At 57.1% G+C, this 22,370-nt stretch overlaps 3 protein-coding genes across 6 annotated transcripts; 1 reads left to right on the forward strand and 2 right to left on the reverse strand.

Moving 5' to 3' along the window:
* EFEMP2 (EGF containing fibulin extracellular matrix protein 2) lies at nucleotides 1-7,199 on the reverse strand. 3 transcript variants are annotated; one of them, XR_672924.4, is made up of 12 exons: nucleotides 6,268-6,418; nucleotides 5,829-5,946; nucleotides 5,555-5,603; nucleotides 4,741-4,947; nucleotides 4,120-4,242; nucleotides 3,705-3,821; nucleotides 3,441-3,560; nucleotides 2,085-2,204; nucleotides 1,870-1,996; nucleotides 1,436-1,631; nucleotides 354-623; nucleotides 1-265 (listed from the first exon to the last, which is right to left on the reverse strand). XR_672924.4 is itself a non-coding variant. In XM_063783097.1 (11 exons), the coding sequence occupies exons 2-11, from the start codon at nucleotides 5,937-5,939 to the stop codon at nucleotides 462-464; spliced, it is 1,332 nt and encodes a 443-aa protein (XP_063639167.1). In that variant the 5' UTR covers nucleotides 5,940-5,946; nucleotides 6,515-7,199; the 3' UTR covers nucleotides 1-461. The 3 variants fall into 3 exon arrangements, 2 of the variants coding, with proteins under 2 accessions (XP_063639167.1, XP_508563.4); XM_063783097.1 differs by lacking the exon at nucleotides 6,268-6,418 and adding an exon at nucleotides 6,515-7,199 and having other exon boundaries at nucleotides 1-623; XM_508563.7 differs by having other exon boundaries at nucleotides 1-623; nucleotides 6,268-6,424.
* A 6,125-nt stretch (nucleotides 7,200-13,324) lies between these two features.
* On the forward strand, nucleotides 13,325-17,283 carry CTSW (cathepsin W). The gene is made up of 10 exons (XM_001170363.8): nucleotides 13,325-13,482; nucleotides 13,743-13,827; nucleotides 14,948-15,061; nucleotides 15,716-15,870; nucleotides 15,971-16,067; nucleotides 16,150-16,230; nucleotides 16,320-16,445; nucleotides 16,610-16,674; nucleotides 16,756-16,965; nucleotides 17,049-17,283. The coding sequence occupies exons 1-10, from the start codon at nucleotides 13,396-13,398 to the stop codon at nucleotides 17,157-17,159; spliced, it is 1,131 nt and encodes a 376-aa protein (XP_001170363.1). The 5' UTR covers nucleotides 13,325-13,395; the 3' UTR covers nucleotides 17,160-17,283.
* Nucleotides 17,284-17,461: 178 nt separating this feature from the next.
* Nucleotides 17,462-22,091, reverse strand: FIBP (FGF1 intracellular binding protein). Of its 2 annotated transcripts, none has more exons than XM_001170348.7 (10): nucleotides 21,869-22,091; nucleotides 21,469-21,667; nucleotides 21,135-21,261; nucleotides 19,859-19,959; nucleotides 19,070-19,203; nucleotides 18,618-18,726; nucleotides 18,475-18,538; nucleotides 18,110-18,196; nucleotides 17,933-18,030; nucleotides 17,462-17,584 (listed from the first exon to the last, which is right to left on the reverse strand). In XM_001170348.7, the coding sequence occupies exons 1-10, from the start codon at nucleotides 21,951-21,953 to the stop codon at nucleotides 17,515-17,517; spliced, it is 1,074 nt and encodes a 357-aa protein (XP_001170348.1). In that variant the 5' UTR covers nucleotides 21,954-22,091; the 3' UTR covers nucleotides 17,462-17,514. The 2 variants fall into 2 exon arrangements, with proteins under 2 accessions (XP_001170348.1, XP_001170330.1); XM_001170330.7 differs by having other exon boundaries at nucleotides 19,049-19,203; nucleotides 21,869-22,066.
* Nucleotides 22,092-22,370: the final 279 nt, after the last annotated feature.

Genomic DNA, 22,370 nt, shown 5'->3' on the forward strand with positions numbered 1-22,370 from the left:
TCCAGTTGCCTCGTTTTATAGAAAAACAGGCCCAGGGAACTACTAGGGCTTATCCAAATGTACAGTTTGAGGCAGAGTTAGGAATGGAACCCAGGGCCTCCTGGCGCTGTCCAGAGTGGAGTTTCTTAGGACCCCTACAAGCCAGCCAAGTCCAAATCTCTGGGCCGGGGCCTGGAGTCCGCCCTCCTCGTTACCTCCTCTCCTCTCGGGGTGACTGAAGCTCGTGGTGCAGAGCTCCCAGCTCCTGTCAATGGGGCCCCTGGGCCTGAGCATATAGAGACCCCCATTTAGGTGAACTTGGCCCGCCCCCCCCAAGTGCCACCCTGCGGCTTCCTGCAGTGTGACCCGCCCACCTCAGCCACCAGGACTTTCTTTCTCCCTTTATTGCCTTTCTCATTCTGCCCCTCACAACAGGCTCCTCAGCTAGGGTAGCTGCAGGGAGGGTGGCTCCCTCCTGCTCCTCAGAAGGTGTAGGCCCCCACAAAGACGGTGAGCCTCAGTACAGAGCTGGCCCGGTAGCTCATGAGGGAATTCATGGTGACCATCTCCAGGTCCAGCACGTACTCCCGGGGGCCCGTCACCGGCCGGGCGAGGACCAGCATGGCACTGACGTTGTTGATTTGCTGCAGGGCAGTGGGTGGGGGGACATATATATTGTGTCAGCCTGTGTGCTAGGCCCCTGCCCCAGCGTCACCTCCCTACCCCGTGGCCGTGAGGCAGAGGAACAGCCCTGGCCAGGCTGCCACCCCGGGCTCTCATGCAGCTCTTTGACACCCTCGATGTCTCTCCTCCCCACCCAGGCTCCTGCCCTCAGAAATCTCCTGCTGGGGCTCTTCTCACCCTCTCCAGCCTGTTCTGTCTGACCCAGGCTAACTGACGATTCAAGGCCACATGTGGCTCTTGGGAGTGGTGGGACCTTTGGTGACCCAAAGTGAGCAGACTCCCTTCAGAGCATTCAATTTCAAAAAGAAAGAGAAGGGCTGGTACTAGACAAACCCCTTCTCCTGCTGAGACCCATGCATGCCGCTGCCAGTCACTGTGAGCAGCTCACTGTGAGCCGCCCCTGGCCCCCTCCCACCTAACAGATCCACTAGCAAGGAGTGGACTTTCTGACCCCAGGGCCCTGCACACGCCATTCCCTTGGTTTTTGGGTGAAGAAACTGAGATCAGATATGGAAAACCAGTACCAGGACTCAAACTCCCGTGTCCGAGTGCTTCGTTAGAATTGCATTTAACCGTTAGAATTGCATTTAACCGTCTGTCCTTTGCACCACGGTAGTTTAGAGTACCCCCGTCTTCCTGCAGAAACCCCGCCTCCGGGGGCGGGGCTTTGGGGGAGGGGTGGGGCATAGCAGCCTGGCCGAGTTCCCCCTTAAGGCGTCCTGGAGTTCAGTTTTAGATTGTGCATGTCAGTTGAGGGTTGCAGAAACCTTACCCTAATGTAAAAGTCCCCCTGCGAGTTTCCAGCACGGATCTGAAAGGCATTGTAGGCACCGGGGTAGACGGAGGTCGCCTGGATCTGGAACACGTCAGCGGGCACGCTCCGCTCCGAGGTGATGGTCATGTAGCGGTGCACAATGGATGAAGGCTGCTCTCGACATAGAGGGTTGGAGGCCGGGCAGAGACAGCGGCTAGAGACCCCGAGGTGGGGGACACAAATGAGCTCCTTGCCCGTCCCCCCAATTTCTCCTACCCTACAAAGGGAGGGAATCCCAAAAGGACCCTCCTACCCCTGTGACTGGTTTTCATGAAGGACAATGATTCCCATCATCCCTCAGGGGCACTCGCTGGTCTGAATAGATGCCAGTCAGCCCCAAAGCCCCCTGGGAGACGTAGTTTCTGTGGGGGCCTGGCATCGAATTGACTCACTTCTCAGAGACCTGGATGTAGGGCTCCACGCAGCGGTTGGTGTCCACGCAGCGGTAGCCCCCATGGAAGTTGACACAGGTTTGGGCCTCGGAGCACTGGTGCGCACCAGACTCACACTCATCAATGTCTGTGCCAGGGGAGAGGGGCTGGAATCGGGGGCGTCAGGCTGCCAGCTCCTGACACCGTCCTGCCCATCCCACCCGGGCAACCTGTACCTTGGCAGAGGCGTGTGGCCAGCAGCTGGTAACCCTGTGGGCAGTGGCAGGAGAAACGGCCTGGCTCGTTGACGCAGCGGTACTGACAGAGGTAGCTGGAGTAGCTACATTCATCAATATCTGAGGAAGCATGGGGATGGGGACCCCGGGTCAAGGGCATTCCTCACCATTCAGTCCCACAAACATTTCCCAAGAAGGCCCAGCCCCATGTTAGACTGAATGTAGGAAGACAGAGGGGGATGAGACAAGCCACAAGTTCAGCCGGGAGATGGAGGGTTCAAAGAAAGTTTGCCCAGGCTGCCGCAGCTCACAGACTTCTCTCTGCCCAGAACTGGAAGAAACACTAAATAAGTTACTGGGAATCTAGAGGCTTGGGTGTGAATCCCACCAGCTGATCTAGGGGAATCTCATTTTCCCAATCAGTAAAATGAGTGTGTTAGACTAGATGAGTCTTATGGGTCTGGCTTGTGCTGTAACGCCCAATTCCTGCAACCCACAGTCAGCCTGAGCACCCAGTGGTCACCTCCAGCTAACTGTGAGCTTCACAGGCAGAACATTTCCTTTCTCTTGTTCCCCTCATGCTGCCAGGTAGCAGTGAGGCCTCATCCCGCAGCAAAGCATAACATAGGGGGTACATGCCAGTTTACAGGGTGTAAGAAGTCTGGGATCGAGCCCTGGCCCCATCTCATCCTGGCTGTATGAGCTTGGGCGGGTCACTTAACCTCTCTTAGCTGAATCATGAAAGTCACCATTTACCCAGGACTTTGTGATTATTTTTATGTAATCCTCCCAACAAACATGGAGGGAGATATGAATGTCCTCATTTTGTAGAGGAAGGAGAAAATCATACCTCCTAGGATTCTTGAGAGGAAGGAGGCCAAGTGTGTCAGGGAATACACTACGAGGGCAGGTTCTCATTAAGTGGCAGTTCATTCACTTTAAAGCACTGCAGCTTGAGACTTGCTGGAGCCCATCTATCACACTCTCACCTAATCCTCAAGACAACCCATTTTATAGAAGAAGAAACAGGCTCAGAGAGGAGTGACTTGTCCTAGTGCAAAATTCAAATGCAGGTAAATGCAGGTGAGCCTGATACGTGGGACAGGTGGCACCCACATCCTCCACATCCTCAGTCTCCCCAGTAGGCTTCAGTAAGGACCTAGCTGCCTCTCCTTGTGCCTCCCCCACTAGCCTGGGAGTGCTCCACAGCCAGCCGGGGTCGAGTACCCAGGAGGCAGCTGGGTGCACAGTGACAGGAGGCGGAGGCCTCAAATGGAGAACTGTGTGGCAGGAGGCACGGCATAGCTAGGGCCTGGGGGTCCACGGAGGAGTACACAGCAGGGATGGAGCTCTCACCACTGCAGGAGAAGCCATCCCGATGCAGCTCATAGCCCTGGTGGCAGCGACACAGGAAGGTCCCATAGGAGTTGAAGCAGCGCTGCTCGCATGGGGCCCCCATGTCACACTCGTTCACATCTGGGGGTGCCAGGAAAAACAGGAGGGATGAAAGCGGAGGAGGAGCCCAGAGCCTCCACTCTACCTGGGCTGGTCAAGAAGGGAGCACCCCCACCTCACACCTCCCTGCCCAGGACCCAGGAGCCTGGCCCAGCCCAGCCTCACCAACACAGGAGCGGTTGTTAGGCCCCAGCTGGAAGCCCGGCTCGCACTGGCAGCGGAAGGAGCCAGGCAGGTTCACGCAGCGGTGCTGGCAGTAGCGGTAGCGGCACTCGTCTATGTCTAGGGATAGAGGCAGGAGAAGGAGGGCGGAGGGCAGAGGGCAGAGGGCAGGTGGGCTCGAGCCGGCTGGGACTCAAGGCTTCACCACCCATAATCCTGTGTCCGAGGAGCTGAATTAGGCAGGGTCAGCCAGGACACCTCCCAAACACTCCCCGCTACAGTCCTCTGTGTCTGATGACGGAGGGTGAGGTGGCAGGGGCCGGGGGTGAAGCCTGGCTTGAATGGGGGTCAGGTGCTAGGGCAAGGGCCAGACCAGGGACACAAAGCCGGGACTAGAGAAGCTGCTTCCTGGACTCACCCACACACTCGGGCCCGATCTTGCGGTAACCATCAGGGCAGGTGCACTGATAGGAGCCAGGCAAGTTATGGCAGTCCTGGCTGGGGCGACAGTCGTGCAGGGCCTGGGCACACTCGTCCACATCTGCGAGAGACACCACTCAGCCCCTGCCTGGGATCCCGCACACCACCCAACATGACAGATAGTTCCAACACTTGTATTCGGTTCTCTCAACAGCATACATAAGAGTTCACCAGCCTGGAGCCAACAGGAAAGGCACCCCTAACCTCTAAAACCACATGTTGGGGGTTGCACAGGAAATAAGGTCCTGTCCAAACATCCCCAGCAACACTGATTCCTGGACTGTCCTTCCTCCAAGGCCTGTGGCTCCCAGGGGACAGACACTGGAAGGCAGAGTTCCTGCAGTGTCTCTGCAGCAACCGAGGGGAGGGGCCCGGAGCTGGCTGGAGCAGTGGCACACAAGCTGGGGCCACCTGCGGCAGGTCCTAAACAACATGAGTGTCTGGATGAGGGTGTGGACATCACCAGTGGCCCTTTTGAGCTGGGGAGGAACATGAGGTCTGAGTTTAAGATGCCTGGTGAGAGGACTGGAAGCCAGGCACCAGAGCAGTCCCCACTCACCCACACAGCTCTCCTGATTGTCGGGCTCATAGCCTGGTGGGCAGGGGTTGGGGTGTTGAGCGGGAGGCACTGGTGGCGGGGGTCCCTCGCCGTGTAGGTCGTTGATGACGGCAGCGGAGCGGGGCAGGCACAAGTAGCCCCCGTAGTGGTTGATGCACTTCATTTCCCCCTTGCAGGCCTCAGGGATGGTCAGACACTCGTTGACATCTGCAGAGAGGGGCCTGCTGGGCACAGCCAGTCTCCTGGGCTGGCCCTGGAGGGAGCGGAGGCAGGAACCCAGCTCGGCCTTCTCTGAGATGTGTGGCCCCAGCAAAGCCTTCCCACTCTGCTCAACAAGCTAAGTCTGCCTACTCAGGACCCCTCCCCAGGGTTGGCCAAGGCTGGAGATGGGGCAGCTGTTCCCACTGTTGCCCTCATTCTCGGCCTGCAAGTGGGTCTCTATCCCTCCCCACGGCCCTAGCCCTAGCTCAGCCCAAGAGGGGGGGCCTCCTTACCCACCCCTGGGGACGCTACCCTCCCAGGCTGTGATGAGACAAAAGAGCTGGGACAGGAGAGCGGTTCAGAGAAGGCGTACAGGATCCAGCTCCTCTGAGGGGTAGGGACAAGGTTTCCTGGGTTTCTGGGAGAGGGTGAGGCCACCCCTAGTTCAACTGGCCTCCAGAGAGCCAGAGCTGGCCTCTGTGTAGCAGAGCTGGGCATAGAACGGGCTGCTGGGCTCCCACGGCAGTTCTTGGAGGTGGGGCTGTCCCTTGGAAAGCAGCTATCAATCCCTTTCCGGGTTCCTGGGGGTGTTTGGTCCCCCAGGCACACACACCCCGGCAGTGCTGGCTGTCTGGGTCCCACTCATAGCCATCTGTGCATTCCTGGAAGGGAACCAGAAGTGGCCAGTGGTCACCCTAAGATCTCCTCCAACTGGCCAGGCCAAGACTAGGGCCTGAGCCTGGCCACCCTCCGGCCTGCTCCAAACAATGGCCCCCAGCTCTCCACCAGCCAGGGGAGGAAGACTTTCCCGGCAGCAGTCACCCCGGGTCCCGGTCTCTTCCTCCCTACCCTTCCCGTCCCAGGCCAGCGGCCCTCACTGTCCCCACCGTGTAGCTGTCGGGCTCTTCAGAATCCTGAGGAGAAGCTGATCCCAAGAGCAACAGTAGCAGCGCCCAGAGCAGTAGAGACCCGGGTAGGCAGGAGGCGCAGGGGAGCATCCTGGGGCTGCGAGATGGTGGACACGGGTCAGGGGCCTCTGCCCGCAGCACCTCAACTCCCTGTACCGGGAGCCTGAGCCCAGCCCCCGCCACTGCCCGCTCAGGACCGTGCTTGGGCCTCGGGGCCTCCCAGGGCTGGGGGCCGACTCCTCACAGGCCCAGGTCCCAGGCCCGGGTCCCAGGCCCACCCGCCCCGGCCACCCCGCCCCCGCCCCGCGCCCCTGCGGCGAAGGCCGAGGAGCGCGGGCCTCTGTGGGCGCTACGCTGCCGCGGACTCGGCCGAGACTCCGGCCCGCGCCCTCCCCCACGGACGGTCACAGCCACTCACTTGGGCCCGCGACACCCCCGCGGCCCGCGGCTCGGCTGGCTCGGGCAATGCCTGCGGGCAGACGGACGGGCGGACGGCACAGCTCCCTGGACGCGCGGCCCCAGGAAGCGCCCCCCGCCCGCCCGCCTGCCGCGGCGCGGCCCACCCCGGCGCCTCCGCCCGCCCTTCGGCGGATTCCTGAGCCAGCGCCAGGGGGAGGGACCCCGACCCCCCGCTTCTCCGCCCCCGGCCAGCCACAGGCCCCTACCCGGTCCCCCGCGGCGCCGCCAGGAGCCGCCTCCCGGCGCCGGACCAGGGTCCCCCAGCGCTCGATCCTGGGGCCCTGACCTTGATGCCAGGCCCCCAGACTCACCCGGGGGCCCCCAGACGCTCACCAAAAATGTCATCCTGCTCACCTAGATCCTACCTAATCTGCGCCCCCAGAATTTCATCCTGTGCACCCATACCGTAATCCTGGAGCCCCCAGATTCTCATTGTGCGCCTCCCGAGATCGTCCTGGGTACCTAGAGCCCACCTAACCCAGTCCTCCAGACCCTCAATCTGCTCCCTGCAAAATTTTATTCTCTGCCCCAGACCGTCATTCTAAAAGATCCTAAAACTTCATCCAGGGTCCCCAGACCCTCGCCCAGGAACGAGAGGCTCCCAGGAGCAGAACTGTCCTTCTCGCTCCCTCCTGCCCTCCACCCCCAGGACCGTCTTCAGCCGGGTGGTCCTTTCACTACACACGGCCTCCCCCACACCCTCCATCCACAAAGCTACAAGTTTGGGGGCGAGGGCGGCAGTTCCCTTTTGGCACAAAATGAATGGAAGCCCCTGAGAAGGAGGGCAGGGCTGATGTCGGACGTGCGGGATGCCAGAGTCGGGTGCCAAGGCGCCTCCTCGACCTCCTCGCACCAGCGTCCCCCGCCCGGTTTCCGCCTCCGCCCGAAGTGGGGGCGTGTCCTTGGGGGCGGAGTATGGGCGGGGCTGGCTCCCAGGAAGGGCGTGGCCTCTGTTTGCCCACGTCTCTGGGCGGGGCCAGGCGGGAAAGCACTGCGTGTCCGGGGATCCCCCGCCTGGGGCCCGCCCTTCCTTTCCCCTTGCCATCCCTGCTTATCCCCGCAGTCGCCCTCCACGTGACCCCGGGGAGGGAGTCTGCCGAGGAGGGGACTTGCTGGTGGGTCCCGCGGCGAGCGCCTGGGGCTCAGGTGAACTGCGCAGTGCCCGCTCCTCGCCACTCTGCCACCACCATCCCTCCCAGCTGCTGGGGCAGAAGGTTAAATAATAGCTCTTTAGGGGCCGGGCGCGGTGGCTCACGCCTGTAATCCCAGCACTTTGAGAGGCCGAGGCAGGTGGATCACCTGAGGTCAGGAGTTCGAGACCAGTCTGGACAACATGGTGAAACCCCGTCTCTACTAAAAATATAAAAATTAGCCAGGCGTGGTGGCGCGTGCCTGTAGTCGCAGCTACTCAGGAGCCTGAGGCAGGAGAATCGCCTGAACTCGGGAGGTGGAGGTTGCAGAGAGCCCAGATCACACCGCTGCACTCCATGGGTGAACAGAGCGAGACTCCATCTTAAAATAATAATAATAATAATAGGCCCGACGCGGTGGCTCACGCCTGTAACCCCAACACTTTGGGAGGCCGAGGTGGGCAGATCACAAGGTCAGGAGTTCAAGACCAGCCTGGCCAACATGGTGAAACCCTGTCTTTACAAAAACACAAAGAAATTAGCTGGTGTAGTGGCACATGCCTCTAATCCCAGCTACTCGGGAGTCTGAGGCAGAATAATCTCTTAAACCCGGGAGGCAGATGTTGCAATGAGCCGAGATTGTGCCATTGCACTCCAGCCTGGGCGACAGAGTGAGACTCCATCTCAAAAATAGTAATAATAATAATAGCTCTTTAAAACGAGAAAGACAGTAACAAGTGTTGACAAAGATACGGAGAAACTGGAGCCCTCATGCACTGTTGGTGGACAATGGTCTGGCAGTTCCTCAAAATGTTATCACATGACCTGACAATTTCACTCCTAGGTATACATACCTAGGATAATTGAAAAGATATGTACACACACACAAATCTGTACGCAGCGTTTATAGCTGCACTATATATAAGAGCCAAATGCAGAAACAACACAAAAGCCGTCAACTGATGAATAACAAGATGCAGTACATCCACACAGTGGAACATTATTCAACCATAAAAACGAATGAAGTACTGATGCATGCCACAATATAGGTGAATTCTTTTTTTTTTTTTATTGAGACGGAGTCTTGCTCTGTCGCCCAGGCTGGAGTGCAGTGGCGCCATCTCGGCTCACTGCCAGCTCCGCTTCCTGGGTTCACGCCATTCTCCTGCCTCAGCCTCCCAAGTAGCTGGGACTACAGGCACCCGCCACCAGGCCCGACTAATTTTTTGTATTTTTAGTAGAGATGGGGTTTCACCGTGTTAGCCAGGATGGTCTCAATCTCCTGACCTTGTGATCCGCCTACCTTGGCCTCCCAAAGTGCTGGGATTACAGGCGTGAGCCACCGCGCCCGGCCAATATAGGTGAATTCTTGAAACTACTATGTGAAGTGAAAGAAGCCAGACACAAAAAGCCACATATTCCATTTATTTTTTATTTTTTTTAGATGGAGTTTCGCTCTTGTTGCCCAGGCTGGAGTGCAATGGCATGATCTCAGCTCACCACAATCTCTACCTCCTGGGTTCAAGCAATTCTCCTACCTCAGACTCCGGAATGGCTGGGATTACAGGTGCCTGCCACCACACCTGGCTAATTTTGTATTTTTAGCCGAGATGGGGTTTCACCATATTGGTCAGGCTGGTCTCGAACTCCCGACCTCAGGTGATCCACCCACCTTGGCCTCCCAAAGTGCTTGGATTACAGGCGTGAGCCACCGTGCCTGGCCCACGTATTCCATTTATATGAAATAACCAGAATAGGCAAACCCAGAAAAACAGAAAGTAGATTAATGGTTGCCAGAGGAAGGTGGGGAATGGGGATTGTCTGCTAATGGGGTCTGGGTTTTCTTTGGGATAATGAAAATATTCTAATACTAGATAGTAGTGATGGTCACACAACTATGCAAACATACACAAACCCACTGAATTGTACACTTCGAAAAAGTGAATTTTCTTTGGGAGGCCGAGGCGGGTGGATCATGAGGTTAGGAGATCAAGACCATCCTGGCTAAGACAGTGAAACCCCATCTCTACTTAAAAAATTAGCCTGGCGTGGTGGCAGGCGCCTGTAGTCCCAGCTAATTGGGAGGCTGGGGCTGGAGAACGGCGTGAACCTGGGAGGTGGAGCTTGCAGTGAGCCGAGATCGCGCCACTGCACTCCAGCCTGGACGACAAAGTGAGACTCCGTCTCAAAAAAAAAAAATGTGAATTTTATAGTATGTAATAATACCACAATAGGCCAGGCACGGTGGCTCACGCCCGTAATCCCAGCACTTTAGGAGGCCAAGGTGGGTGGATCACCTAAGGTCAGGAATTCCAGACCAACTTGGCCAACATGACAAAACCCCATCTCTACTAAAAACACAAAAATTAGCGGGCTATGGTGGCGAACGCCTGTAGTGCCAGCTACTCAGGAGGCTGAGGCAGGAGAATCACTTGAACCCGAGAGGTGGAGTTTGCAGTAAGCCAAGATCGTGCCACTGCACTCCAGCCTGGGCAACAGAGCAAGACCCTGTCTCAAAAAAAAGGAAATATAAAAAAAGGCAGGAAAGGGGTGCTGCTATCACCCCATTTCACAGATAGGGAGGCTGAGAGACTTGTCCCAGGTGAAGGATGGGACTTGCACTCATGTCCCATGGACTTCAAGACTCGCTGGGCTCCTTGCCCCATATTAGAGCATTAAGGACCCACCCCGCAAACACCCACTCTGTGCCAGCCACAGTGGTGGGTGCTCCACTAAGTATCTTCCACTCAAGCCTCAGCCTGAGAATTGTCATTGCCAATTAGAGATGAAGACATGAGGCCCAGGGGGGATGACTTAGTGCACAGCTGGTGCACAACCTAGACCTGAACCTCCATCTTTGCACTATCCAGCCCGAGTGAGCCTTCCACTTGGAGTTGCCTCCTCAGAATGCCTCCCTCGTCCTCTGCACCCCCAGTGACTTTCCCTGCCTTCGCCTGCTCTGCACTGGGTCCCTTTCAAGGTCCCAGACACCACTGGATCAGTGTCTCCCTCCTACCAAGCAGGGAGCTCCTCTCAGGCAGTGAGGCCCCTGTGCCCATGGCCCAGCCCTTATTGGGTGCCAGCTGGGATCTGCAGAGTAGGCAGTTGAATGAACAAATGAGTGAGTGGGTGGAGGAAGTTCATTGATTCACTCAACAAATGTTTTCTCGGCCAGGTGCAGTGGCTCACGCCTGTAATCCCAGCACTTTGGGAGGCCAAGGCAGGTGGATTGCTTGAGGTCAGGAGTTTGAGACCAGCCTGACCAACATGGTGAAACCCTGTCTGTACTAAAAATACAAAAAGATTACCCCAGCATGGTGGTGCACACCTGTAGCCCTAGTTACTTGGGAGGCTGAGGCAGGAGAATTGCTGGAACCCGGGAGGCAGAGGTTGTGGTGAGCCGAGGCTGGGCGACAGAGTGAGACTCTGTCTCAAAAAAACAAAGCAAAGCAAAACAAACAATGTTTACTGAGTGGCCACTGTGAAGCAGATGCTGTGGTGCTAGCCAGGGACACAGCACTGACCAAAAACAGACCCAAACCTCCTGGCCTCGGGAGCTCTAGTTCAAGGGAAGGGAGGAGAGGATCAAAGGGAAGGCCACTGGGCCCCACACCTCCAGTTCCTTTTCCCCGTGGCCTCCCACATCCCCTACCATCACAAGAGGCCCACACTGGGACCTCCACCTCTGAGGGCTGACATGGAGCCTTAACTATCAGTCACACACAGGACAAGACTGGCTGGGGCCCATAATTGGGCTCTAGAACCACAGGGCCAGGCACCACTCTGGGGATGGTCTGTCCACTGCATTTCAATAAAGGCAGCAGCATGCTTTTCAGATAGAGAAGCCCCTTGGTTTACTCTCTGGGCAGGGTGACAAAGTGTGGCCTCACGACTCTGGGAGGAATCCTAATAAAGAAACATGGTAGGCCGGGCGTGGTGGCTCACGCCTGTAATCCCAGCACTTTGGGAGGCCGAGGCGAGCGGATCACGAGGTCAGGAGATCAAGACCATCCTGGCTAACATGGTGAAACCCTGTCTCTACTAAAAAATACAAAAAATTAGCCGGGCGTGGTGGCGGGTGCCTGTAGTCCCAGCTACTTGGGAGGCCGAGGCAGGAGAATGGCGTGAACCCAGGAGGTGGAGGTTCCAGTGAGCCGAGATCGCACCACTGCACTCCAGCCTGGGCGACAGAGCAAGACTCCGTCTCAAAAAAACAAACAAAAAAAAGAAACACAGTAGTGAGCATGTAAGTGAATAAATCCCAGGATTATAGCTGTCCTGTCTCCCACCCCATGGAACCCTAGAAAGCCAGCTCTTCACACCCTTCTCTGGTCTTGGTCACCAGTTCTCAGCCTGAACTCCTATAGGGGAGGTCCCCAGCCCAAGGACCCACTTAGAACAAAGGCAGCAGTAACGGGTGTTAATGCTGCTGCCCAGCCCTTGACCTCACAAGTCAGGCTTTGGCCTCCCTCTGTCTGTGATGCTCACCCTGTTATCCTTCTGGTTCTTCAGCCCCCTCATCCTCATCCCTAGACCGTGGGAGGGATGAGGAACGGGAGGCACTGGCTGCAATTGCTGCTCCCGGACTCTGACTCTGCGCTTTCCTGTTTTGTTTTGTTTTTTGAGATGGAGTTTCACTTTTGTTGCCCAGGCTGGAGTGTAATGGTGCGATCTCGGCTCACTGCAACCTCCACCTCTCAGGTTCAAGTGATTCTTGTGCCTCAGCCTCCTAACTGGGATTATAGGCGCCCGCCACCATGCCCAGCTGCTTTTTTGTATTTTTAGTAGAGACAGGGTTTCACCATGTTGGCCAGGCTGGTCTCCAACTCCTGACCTCAGGTGATCCACCCGCCTCGGCCTCCCAAAGTGCTGGGATTACAAGCGTGAGCCACCGTGCCTGGCCTGGTTTTGTTTTTTTGACACAGGATCTTGGACCCACGCTGGAGTACAGAGGCATGATCATAGCTCACTGCAGCCTTAATCTTCCAGGCTCAAGCAATCCCACTGGCCTCAGCCTCCCCAGTAGCTGGGACTACAGGAGAGCACCACCATGCTTGGCTAACTTTTTTTTTTTTTAAGTAGAGATGAAGCCTTGCTCAGTTGTCCAGGTTTGTCTCCAACTCCTGAGCTCAAATGATTCTCCTACCTTGGCCTCCCAAAGTGATGAGATTACAGGCATGAGCCATTATGCCTGGCCTGCTTTCCTGTTTAAAACTCATGATGATCAATTGTTCAGTCAACAAACACCTAGCGAGCCTGCCTCATGCCTAGCCCTATCCTGAGCACCGAGGACACAAGCGAACTGAACACTTCTGGTGTGGTTGGAGGCAGATGCCCAATGGGCACAGGTGCAGCTGGGCTGAAGGGGCTGCAAAGCTTCTACCAGAGGTTGGGGAAGCAGGGAAGGCTTCTTGAAAGAGGTGGCCATTGAGCTGACTGAGCTTCATAGGATGAGCAAGAGTGGTTCCCTTGGCTGGGCGCAGTGGCTCATGCCTGTTATCCCAGCACTTTGGGAGGCTGAGGCAGGTGGATCACCTGAGGTCAGGAGTTGGAGACCAGCCTGACCAACATGGTGAAATGCTGTCTCTACTGAAAATACAAAAAATTCGCTGGGCATGGTGGTGCATGCCTGTAGTCCCAGCTAGTTGGGAGGCTGAGGCAGGAGAATTGCTTGAACCCGGGAGGTGGAGGTTGCAGTGAGCCGAGATCATGCCACTGCACTCCAACCTGGGTGGAAAAAAAAAAAGAAAGAAAGAAAGAAAGAAAAAGGGGTGGGATGGGGAGCAGACAGGCAGGGACTGAAAGCCTGAAGGCCTGAGCAACTTGTGGGTTCTAGGGGTCCACCCCCAACCCACCAAGCCTGTCTTCCCCTTCGTGGTTTCTCCAGCCCCGCCCTCACACCGTCCTCCTCGATCTGCGCGGCTTCCTGCCTCCATGCCACTCCAGACTGCACCGGCATGGCACTGACTGCCCACCCCTCCTGCCTCCTGGCCCTGTTGGTGGCAGGCCTAGCCCAAGGCATCAGAGGCCCCCTTAGGGCCCAGGTAAGTGCTCCCAAACCCTTACCTATGCCAGTCCCACGCCTGGGGTCACCCCTTCAGAAACAGCTGGCCTGTCATTCTCATTTTTCAGAGGGAGTCGCTGAGGCTGGAGAGGGGGCTGACGTGCCCAAGGGCACATGGGAAGACAGAAAAGGCTAACTGGCTGACCCCTAGCCCAGTCCTTGCACGGCTGGGAACTAAGGTGGGGCCCCAGCAATGATTCCTCTGCCCACTGCCCCTCTCCACCCTTGGTTCCTTGCCAGGACCTAGGTCCCCAGCCGCTAGAGCTGAAAGAGGCCTTCAAGTTGTTCCAGATCCAGTTCAACCGGAGTTACCTGAGCCCAGAAGGTATCACAGGGCACATACATCTCCAGTCCAAGCCCCCACTTTTTTTTTTTTTGAGACGGAGTTTCACTCTTGTTGACCAGGCTGGAGTGCAATGGTGTCATCTTGGCTCACTGCAACCTCCACCTCCCGGGTTCAAGCGATTCTCCTGCTTCAGCCTCTGAGTAGCTGGGATTACAGGCATGCGCCACCACACTTGGCTAACCTTTACATTTTTAGTAGAGACGGGGTTTGACCATGTTGGCCAGGCTGGTCTTGAACTCCTGACATCAGGTGATCCGCCTGCCTCGGCCTCCCAAAGGGCTGGGATTACAGGTGTAAGCCACGGAGCCCAGCCATCCCGCTTTGTAATAGATGAAGAAATCGAAGCTCAGGGTGGGGAACAGGCATGGCCAAGGCCACTCAGCAGGACAGGCCAGGGCTGGGGGTGTGTTCCCTGGTTTCCCGAAGGCATGAGTGGGTCCAGGATCATTCTTTGCTATGGATCTGGATGGCAGTGGCAGGAGGTGGGGTCCTGCCCTAGTCCTACGTGATCCCCTGGCTCCACAGCCACTTCCCTGCGATTCTAGGCAGTGGACAGGAGGCCACCACCTAGTCATTTGCTCATTCAGCAAACACCCAAGGACACCCATTTTGTCCCCACGTTGGGGACTTCTTCTCTAGCCCATGATCTAACCCCTGCCCCTGCCCTCTTGCTGTGCTGATCTCTCTAGGGGGCTGATCTGTGTGTGCCTTTTAGCCCAGACTGCCTGTGCCTTGTCATCTCCTCTCCCTGCCATGTTCCAGCTCTCCTCCTGTGGTCAGAGGTGTAAAGGAGGTGGCCTGGCAGGAAGCTGGTCTCCAGCCACACATCCTTGAGTCACCACCACCGGACCCCTTGCCTGGCTTCCCACCTAGGGTGGCCAGAGATGGTCCTCTGGCTGCCTCTGGGGAAAACCCAACCCTCGGTGGGCTGGGTAACCACTTCCTGGGCCTGGGTATCTGCAGTGGGGCCTTGTGGGGGCTACAGGAAAGGAGCCAGTGCTCAACTGGGTGGGTGTGGGTGGAAGGGTGCCCAGCCAGTGGCTACTTCCTGCCCCTAAGGGCTTGGGAGTCAGCCTAGGACAACTCCCTTTTGGTCCAGAGCATGCTCACCGCCTGGACATCTTTGCCCACAACCTGGCCCAGGCTCAGAGGCTGCAGGAGGAGGACTTGGGCACAGCTGAGTTTGGGGTGACTCCATTCAGTGACCTCACAGGTACCATTAACCCTTCTGGCTCATAGGTGGTGGTTGGGAAGCGATCTCCCCAGGGACACTGGCAGCTGGACCCAGTGGACCTTCTATTTTTACTTCCCAGGGAAGGAAATTCATTTCCCTGAGGACCAGGGGCTTGGGTGCTGGTATCAAATCACCCAGTGCAGGGGAAGAATCTCTGCAGTCCTGTGTCCTAATCCAGCCTAGGGGCCAGCGCAGCAGCTGCAGGGAAGCACCCAGCAGGGAGCCCAGCCTCTCTAGGCTTGGCACCCTTGCCTTTTTGAGACAGGGTCTTGCTCTGTTGTCCAGGCTGCAGTACAATAGTGCAATCACAGCTCACTCAGCCTTCACCTCCTAGACTCAAGCAATTCCCCCGACCCCTCAGCCTTCTAAGTAGCTGGGGCTACAAGCCTGCACAACCACGCCCAGCTAATTTTTCTACTTTTTGTGGAGATGGGGTCTCGGACTCCTGACCTCAAGTGATCCACCCACCTTGGCCTCCCAAAGTGCTGGGATTATAGGTGTGAGCCACCACGCCCGGCGTATCCTTGCCTTTTTGCCCCTCAGGGAATTATGGGACCAACAGCTGGAGTGGGAGAGGCAGAACAGGGAGAAGGGGTCAAAACGGAGACCTCAGTGGCCCTGTCTGTTCCCCAGAGGAGGAGTTTGGCCAGCTCTACGGCTATCGGAGGGCAGCTGGAGGGGTCCCCAGCATGGGCAGAGAAATAAGGTCTGAAGAGCCAGAGGAGTCAGTACCTTTCAGCTGTGACTGGCGGAAGGTGGCCGGCGCCATCTCACCCATCAAGGACCAGGTATCTGCCGCTACCCAGCTGGCTCTAATTCAGCTAAGTGGTGGGAGGGAGAGGGGCATGGCCCGAACACCTAGCCCCGCCCCACCCTCTCGCCCTCCAGAAAAACTGCAACTGCTGCTGGGCCATGGCAGCGGCAGGCAACATAGAGACCCTGTGGCGCATCAGTTTCTGGGATTTTGTGGACGTCTCCGTGCAGGGTAGGGTTGGGAGAGGGTGCGCGTGTGACAGGGGAGGGAGGCCTAGGGGCCTGGTCACCCACACTGTCCCTTCTTGCACCAGAACTGCTGGACTGTAGCCGCTGTGGGGATGGCTGCCAAGGTGGCTTCGTCTGGGACGCGTTCATAACTGTCCTCAACAACAGTGAGTGCACTGCCCCGCCACTCTGGACATCTGCAGGGGGACAGGGTGGGCAGGAGTGGAACCTCCTCCCTTGTCTTGCTTATCTGCAGGCGGCCTAGCCAGTGAAAAGGACTACCCGTTCCAGGGCAAAGTCAGAGCCCACAGGTGCCACCCCAAGAAGTACCAGAAGGTGGCCTGGATCCAGGACTTCATCATGCTGCAGAACAACGAGCACAGTGCGGGCAGGGCAGGGACACGGGCGGATGGCAGGGACAGACACCGGGGCAGAGGCAGACACGCTGGGCTACTGGGCTAGAAGACAAGAGGGGGTGGGGGGAGCGAAGGAGCGAGAGACCCACACACCCACATGCCAAGGGTCTGATGATGTTCCTGTCCCCAGGAATTGCGCAGTACCTGGCCACTTATGGCCCCATCACCGTGACCATCAACATGAAGCCCCTTCGGGTGAGACGGGGGAGCTGATAGGGGAGGGGCATACAGGAGACTTGGCCCCACACTCAGCCCCTCGGCCCCCACCCCCTGCAGCTATACCGGAAAGGTGTGATCAAGGCCACACCCACCACCTGTGACCCCCAGCTTGTGGACCACTCTGTCCTGCTGGTGGGTTTTGGCAGCGTCAAGTCAGAGGAGGGGATATGGGCAGAGAGAGTCTCATCGCAGTCTCAGCCTCAGCCTCCACACCCCACCCCATACTGGATCCTGAAGAACTCCTGGGGGGCCCAATGGGGAGAGAAGGTGAGTGTGATCTATTGGGGGAGGGGGCAAGGCAGAACAGGCCTCTTCCCACCTTCCCGCCCCTATGTCCCCTAACCTCCTAGGGCTATTTCCGGCTGCACCGAGGGAGCAATACCTGTGGCATCACCAAGTTCCCGCTCACTGCCCGTGTGCAGAAACCGGATATGAAGCCCCGAGTCTCCTGCCCTCCCTGAACCCACCTGGCCCCCTCAGCTCTGTCCTGTTAGGCCAACTGCCTCCTTGCCAGCCCCACCCCCAGGTTTTTGCCCATCCTCCCAATCTCAATACAGCCTGAATAAACCAAGACAAGACCTCTGGCTTGTGAGCAGACTCTTCTGGTGGATGGGCCGAGCACAGACACCATTCCCTGAGATATGTCCCAGTTCCCAAGGAGCCACTGTACACATCCATCCTTGTACACGGACACCAGGTGCTCAGAGACATACACAGGCACATCTGCACGCCCCCCACTTGCTCCCCGGAGCGAGGACCAGTCTCCAAACTCAGAGCAACTTTATTGTCAGCGTGGGCGGAGCGTTGGGAGGCGCCTCAGTCATGATACAGGCGCAGGAGGCAGCCGCGGAGGGTGCCCATGTAGCGGTCCCAGAGGGCCTGGTGTCTGTAAGAACATGAACAGTGACAGCTGAGTTTTCACAACACTCACCGTGATGGAGGCCCTGCCCTGCGTGCTTTCTACACCTTCATTCATTTTGCCCTTAGAAAATCCTTACAATTCTTCTCATGATGAACCCTAGTTTGTACATGAGGAAACTGAGGCATGGAGAGGTTAAGAAACCTGCCCCAAATCACACAGCTTCTAAGAGGGAGAGCCAGAGCTTTGGTCCAGAGACTTTGGTCCCACCCCCAGGGTAGCAGAATGGGGAACCTTGAGTCTGCAGGAGGCGAGGTCCTGGCAGGTGGCAGGCTGGGGCAAGGCCAAGCTGGACAGGAGGACAGGGCTGCTCACCGGAAGCCATCGAGGGAGTGGACAGACGCTGAATACTGATTCAGGAAGAACCGCACGTCGCTGAGTGGCCAGTGGTCGGAGCGGCAGGGTTCCACAAACTGCGGGCCCAAGAGATACTTAGCACTTGTATAGGCCAGGGACAGACCAGGTTGGGCGTCAGAGAGCACGACAGCTCACCTTCTCCACGAGGTCCACAAACAGGTCTCTGACATCTTTATTGTGGGTCAGCTTGGCGGCCACGTTCACCAGCCCCCGGGACAGGTTCTGTGGGGCAGGGATCCTTGGAGTTCTGCTTTCTGCCCCAGAAGTTGGCAGCTGAGCACAGAAGCTGGGGGAGGAGGAGCAGGCCCCTCCCCAGATCCATCCACCTCCCTCCATCAACCAACTCCCCATTGTTTATGAGCTGCTCCCGTCAGCGGCCACCAGAGGGAGCAGCAGTGCCACCTGCCGGCCAATCCCTGGCAGGGGCAGAGCTGCCCGGTAGGGGTGGCGAACTGGAGGCTGAAGATGCCAAGGGTCAGAGGCTGGATGGGACCACAGACCTTGAAGTTGGCTTCCATCTCAGAGAAGACGCCCAGCTTTCCCCGGAGAGCAGTGCACACCAGGCTGCAGAGAGACAGGGTCACGCCTATAGCCACCTGGGCCCCTACTGCAGGCCCCGCCCCATGGGCCCCTACAAGGTCACCTCTTGTGCAGGTCCAGAAGGTCCTTGTCAGCCACTAGCACCTTGAGCTCCTTCAAGTCCTGGAGAAATTCCTTGTCTAAGTCCATGTCCATGTCATCCATCTGCGAGTCTGTGAGGCCATGAAGGGGGTTGGGGTGGGTGATAAAAAACCCCTCCTGTGATAGCCTAAGCCTTTCCTCACCCACCACCTCATTTCCCCCCTGGGGACAAAAGAGGAAATGGAGTGTCAAAGAGATGGAGTGACATGCCCCAGGCCACAGAGAGGCAATGGGCCCTTTGTCTGCAGACAAGGTGTGTGTGGGGAAAACATTCGTGGGCAGGGGGAGCCTGGGTGGGGGCCATGAACAGGAGCGGATGCCAGGAACTGAGGGCCTGTGGGAGAAACTACTGGTGGGGAATCAGGTCCTGAGGATGGGGAGGCGTCCAGGCACCTGGGTCAGTGGGGGCCTCACCGACGGCTCCAAGGGTCCAGTTTTGGATCATGAGCTCAGCGCAGAAGGCAAAGTCACCGAAGCTCAGATACTGCAGTTTTTTCTTCCCTGTCTCAAAGCGGTTGTTAGCAAAGAAGACGATGGCTGCATAGTCCCTGCACAGACGAGAGGAGGGTCCTCTTAGGGCTTGAAATTCCTTCTTAGGAAGCAGCTCCCACCTGCAACCTCAGCTGGGTGTCCGAGTTCTGGCCTCTCTCTGCCTTAAGTCACTGTGTGACGTGTCTCAAGTCACTTCTCTATGACCCTTCCCCATCTGTGCGAAGAGAAGGTTCCAGCTCAAGTTTACTAGTGGATACAGTGGGAGACCATAAGGGTAACAGTTACTATTTACTGAGCACTTCCTAAGTGCCAGGGCTGTGCCATGGGCTTTACATATGGTACCTCTCAACAGCCCAGCTGGAAATCGCTGGACTGTGCTTTGAATCCAGGTCAGTCTGGTCCAAAGTACAGACCAAGCTGGGTGCGGTGGCTCAAGCCTGTAATCCCAGCTACTCGGGAGGCTGAGGCAGAATTGCTTGAACCAGGAGGCAGAGGTTGCAGTGAGCCAAGATTGCACCATTGCATTCCAGCCTGGGCAACAAGAGTGAAACTCCGTCTCATTAAAAAAAAAAAAAAAAAAGTACAGACCAAAAGTGGGATAATCATTCCCCCAGCATACTCAGGAGGTCAGAAGGTTTGGGGTAGGGAAGGTGGACGAGCCTCCAGGCCCAGGAAGTAGTGTGCGGGATGGGGAGGTGGCTAGCTCCTCACCTGGCCAACCGGTCAGAGAGGAGGAAGTGTTGCTGAATATTGTCCACCAGGGAGCCCCGCATTTCCTCTACCACCTTGAAGACCCGTTTAAAGTTGTCAAACTGCAGGGCAGTTAGGGTAGAAGAGAGGACTGGTCAGAGTGTACACTGTGTCGCTCACCCAATAAACCACTTATTGAACATCTCTCCCTTCCCCATCCACCTATCCAGTCAGCAGACGCTGATTTAGCATTTGTTATTCCTTCAACCAACTATTAGTTCTTAGTACTTGTTATCAACTCAAATGCTTAGCAGCTCCTGCTGTATCTTGCCTTGAATAAATGTTTACTCAATCTTAACTCTAAATCCAACCCCATTTTAGCACCATGCTCTCCAGATCTTCACAAGTTTGAGTTGGAAGAGACTTTCCTGGCTAAGCCCTAGGAACTAAAAAATAAAAAACAAATGCTAAGCTATAAACAGAAAGCTCACAGGAGATACAAAAGAAAGGCAACCCAGAAGGGTTACTTCTTCCTGGCGTACCAAAACGGCTTGTGGAGAAGGTGGCATCTCACCTCTTGTCTTGGATTTCAAGGGGTAGATATTGCCAAGAACAGTACCCTCCAGGTAGAAGCAACATGAGTAAAGGAAAGCCTGGGGCTGGAGAAATGTAAGCCTAGAGAGGTCTGCAGGGATGAGATCACAGGACAGTCCATAGGTCAAAGCCAAGGAGTGCAGCTGCTACCCAGGAGGCAGTGGGAGCCAATGAAAGTTTATCAGGGGTCTGATAAAATTTCAGGTCATTCTGAAAGGTCACTCTGGCCATACAGTACACGATAGCTTGGAAGGCACAACAGGGAGCCAGGCACGGTGCCTCACGCCTGTAATCTCAGCACTTTGGGAGGCCAAGGCGGATGATCACTTGAGGCCAGGAGTTCAAGACAAGCCTGGCCAACATGGTGAAACCCTGTCTCTACTAACAATACAAAAATTAGCTGGGTGTGGGGGCGGGCGCCTGTAATCTCAGCTACTGCAGAGGCTGAGGCACAAGAATTACCTGAACCCAGGAGGCGGAGGTTGCAGTGAGCTGAGGTCGCGCCACTGCACTCCAGCTTGGGCCACAGAGCAAGACTCCTTCTCGAAAAAAAAAAAAAAAAAAAAAGGAGGGGAAAGGGGAAGGGAGGAGAAGACTAGGTATGAAGCTGCTGCCACAATCAGAGGCTGGAACTGGGCCAGTGGCCAAAGGGAGGGAGTGAAGTGTAGATGGGATGCTGTGTCCGTGTGGATGCAGTGCCTACCTGTCTCCGGCAGCTCTTGAGGGTGATGCCTGTTTTGGTGCTGATGTCATCCAGATCTTTCTTGGTGCCTTTGGACAGCTTCTTGCCCAGCACCTCCCGAACAAAGGCCTCATCAAAGGCATAGTACCTTGTGGAGTCAGAGAACACCATTGACCCTCCATAAAAGAGAGGAAAGGGAGTCTGGCGGGGCCTGGCAGGGCCTAGGTCTGACCCCTTCTACTCTCAACTTTCTGATGGCTGGGTAAGTCCCATCCCTCCCTGGGCCTGTTTCAGCCGGCAAAATGGGTATACAGTCAGACTGGTTGATGTCTCCACCATCCCACAGGGTGAGCACCTCTCGATGAGTAGTGCCTGCCGGGAGGGCGGAATCTGGAAGATGAGCTGGTGCAGTAGCTTGGGCGGCGCATGCAGCAGCCGCTCGAGCATGTGGAAGGTGCGGTAATGGTCCATGGTGTCGCTCTGCAGCACTGCTGCCGTGGCGCCAGTCTGCTCCAGGATTCCCGAGCGCACCCGCAGGGCCACCGCGTCGGTCACTGGAAAGCGGACGCTAGCATCAGGCCCCGCCCCGCCGACGCCAGAGGCCCTTAAGGGTTTCCATCCCAGACCCCTATAACACCTCTTATTCCCAGGCGCTCGCCCACTTCCCTAAAGGATGCCCAAGTCTTAGCCCCGCCCCCTCTCCCATTCAACACAACCGCTCCGCCGACTGGCTTCCCCACACGCCCCTCACGGACCCGAGTAACCATCGAGCCAGAGGCGATACACGTCCTCGTCGATAAGGGTCGTGTTCCCCACGAAGATGTCCAGCTCGCTGGTCATGGCGACGCCCGGGGCCGCAGCGCCCCGAGCAGGAGCGAGCACTGCTCGGGACTGGCGCGCCGCCTCCGGGCCACTTCCGGGAGCGCCGAGATTCCGCTCGCGGCATCGGGACCCAGCTTATGACCACTTCCGGGACACAGCCAGTCGGGGAGGGGACGGGGCGGGAGCGGCGAGGGAAGAGAGGGGGAGGCCTGCGCGGAGGAGCACCGCTTCCTCCCGCCGGGAGGGGGAGTCCCGGGCTCCTGCGTCCTGTCTCCCTCCCCGGCCGTCTGCAGGAGCACGAAGGGAGTGCCTCCTCTTCGTTTCCTCGGTCCCCGTAACTTCTCCCCTCACTTCCTCCTGGCTTTTCTCCCACCTTCTCTGCCCTCTTCGGGACCTCCTAAGTTTGATCTGTATCCTAAACTTAGGGGTTTCACA

The sequence above is a fragment of the Pan troglodytes genome, chromosome 9 (assembly GCF_028858775.2).
Source record: "Pan troglodytes isolate AG18354 chromosome 9, NHGRI_mPanTro3-v2.0_pri, whole genome shotgun sequence".
Taxonomy (NCBI): domain Eukaryota; kingdom Metazoa; phylum Chordata; class Mammalia; order Primates; family Hominidae; genus Pan; species Pan troglodytes.

Excerpts from the sequence above, each read along its gene's own strand:
- EFEMP2 (XM_063783097.1), bottom strand. The coding sequence starts at position 5,939 with ATGCTCCCCTGCGCCTCCTGCCTACCCGGGTCTCTACTGCTCTGGGCG. Across the intron at positions 3,822-4,119 it reads GATCGGGCCCGAGTGTGTGG|ACATAGACGAGTGCCGCTAC; the intron begins GTGAGTCCAGGA and ends CTCTATCCCTAG. Across the intron at positions 1,997-2,084 it reads GGCCACACGCCTCTGCCAAG|ACATTGATGAGTGTGAGTCT; the intron begins GTACAGGTTGCC and ends CCCCTGGCACAG.
- CTSW (XM_001170363.8), top strand. The coding sequence starts at position 13,396 with ATGGCACTGACTGCCCACCCCTCCTGCCTCCTGGCCCTGTTGGTGGCA. Across the intron at positions 15,871-15,970 it reads TCTCACCCATCAAGGACCAG|AAAAACTGCAACTGCTGCTG; the intron begins GTATCTGCCGCT and ends CTCGCCCTCCAG. Across the intron at positions 16,068-16,149 it reads TGTGGACGTCTCCGTGCAGG|AACTGCTGGACTGTAGCCGC; the intron begins GTAGGGTTGGGA and ends TTCTTGCACCAG.
- FIBP (XM_001170330.7), bottom strand. The coding sequence starts at position 21,953 with ATGACCAGCGAGCTGGACATCTTCGTGGGGAACACGACCCTTATCGAC. Across the intron at positions 21,668-21,868 it reads CTGGCTCGATGGTTACTCGG|TGACCGACGCGGTGGCCCTG; the intron begins GTCCGTGAGGGG and ends TCCGCTTTCCAG. Across the intron at positions 18,539-18,617 it reads CTTCTGGACCTGCACAAGAG|CCTGGTGTGCACTGCTCTCC; the intron begins GTGACCTTGTAG and ends GTCTCTCTGCAG.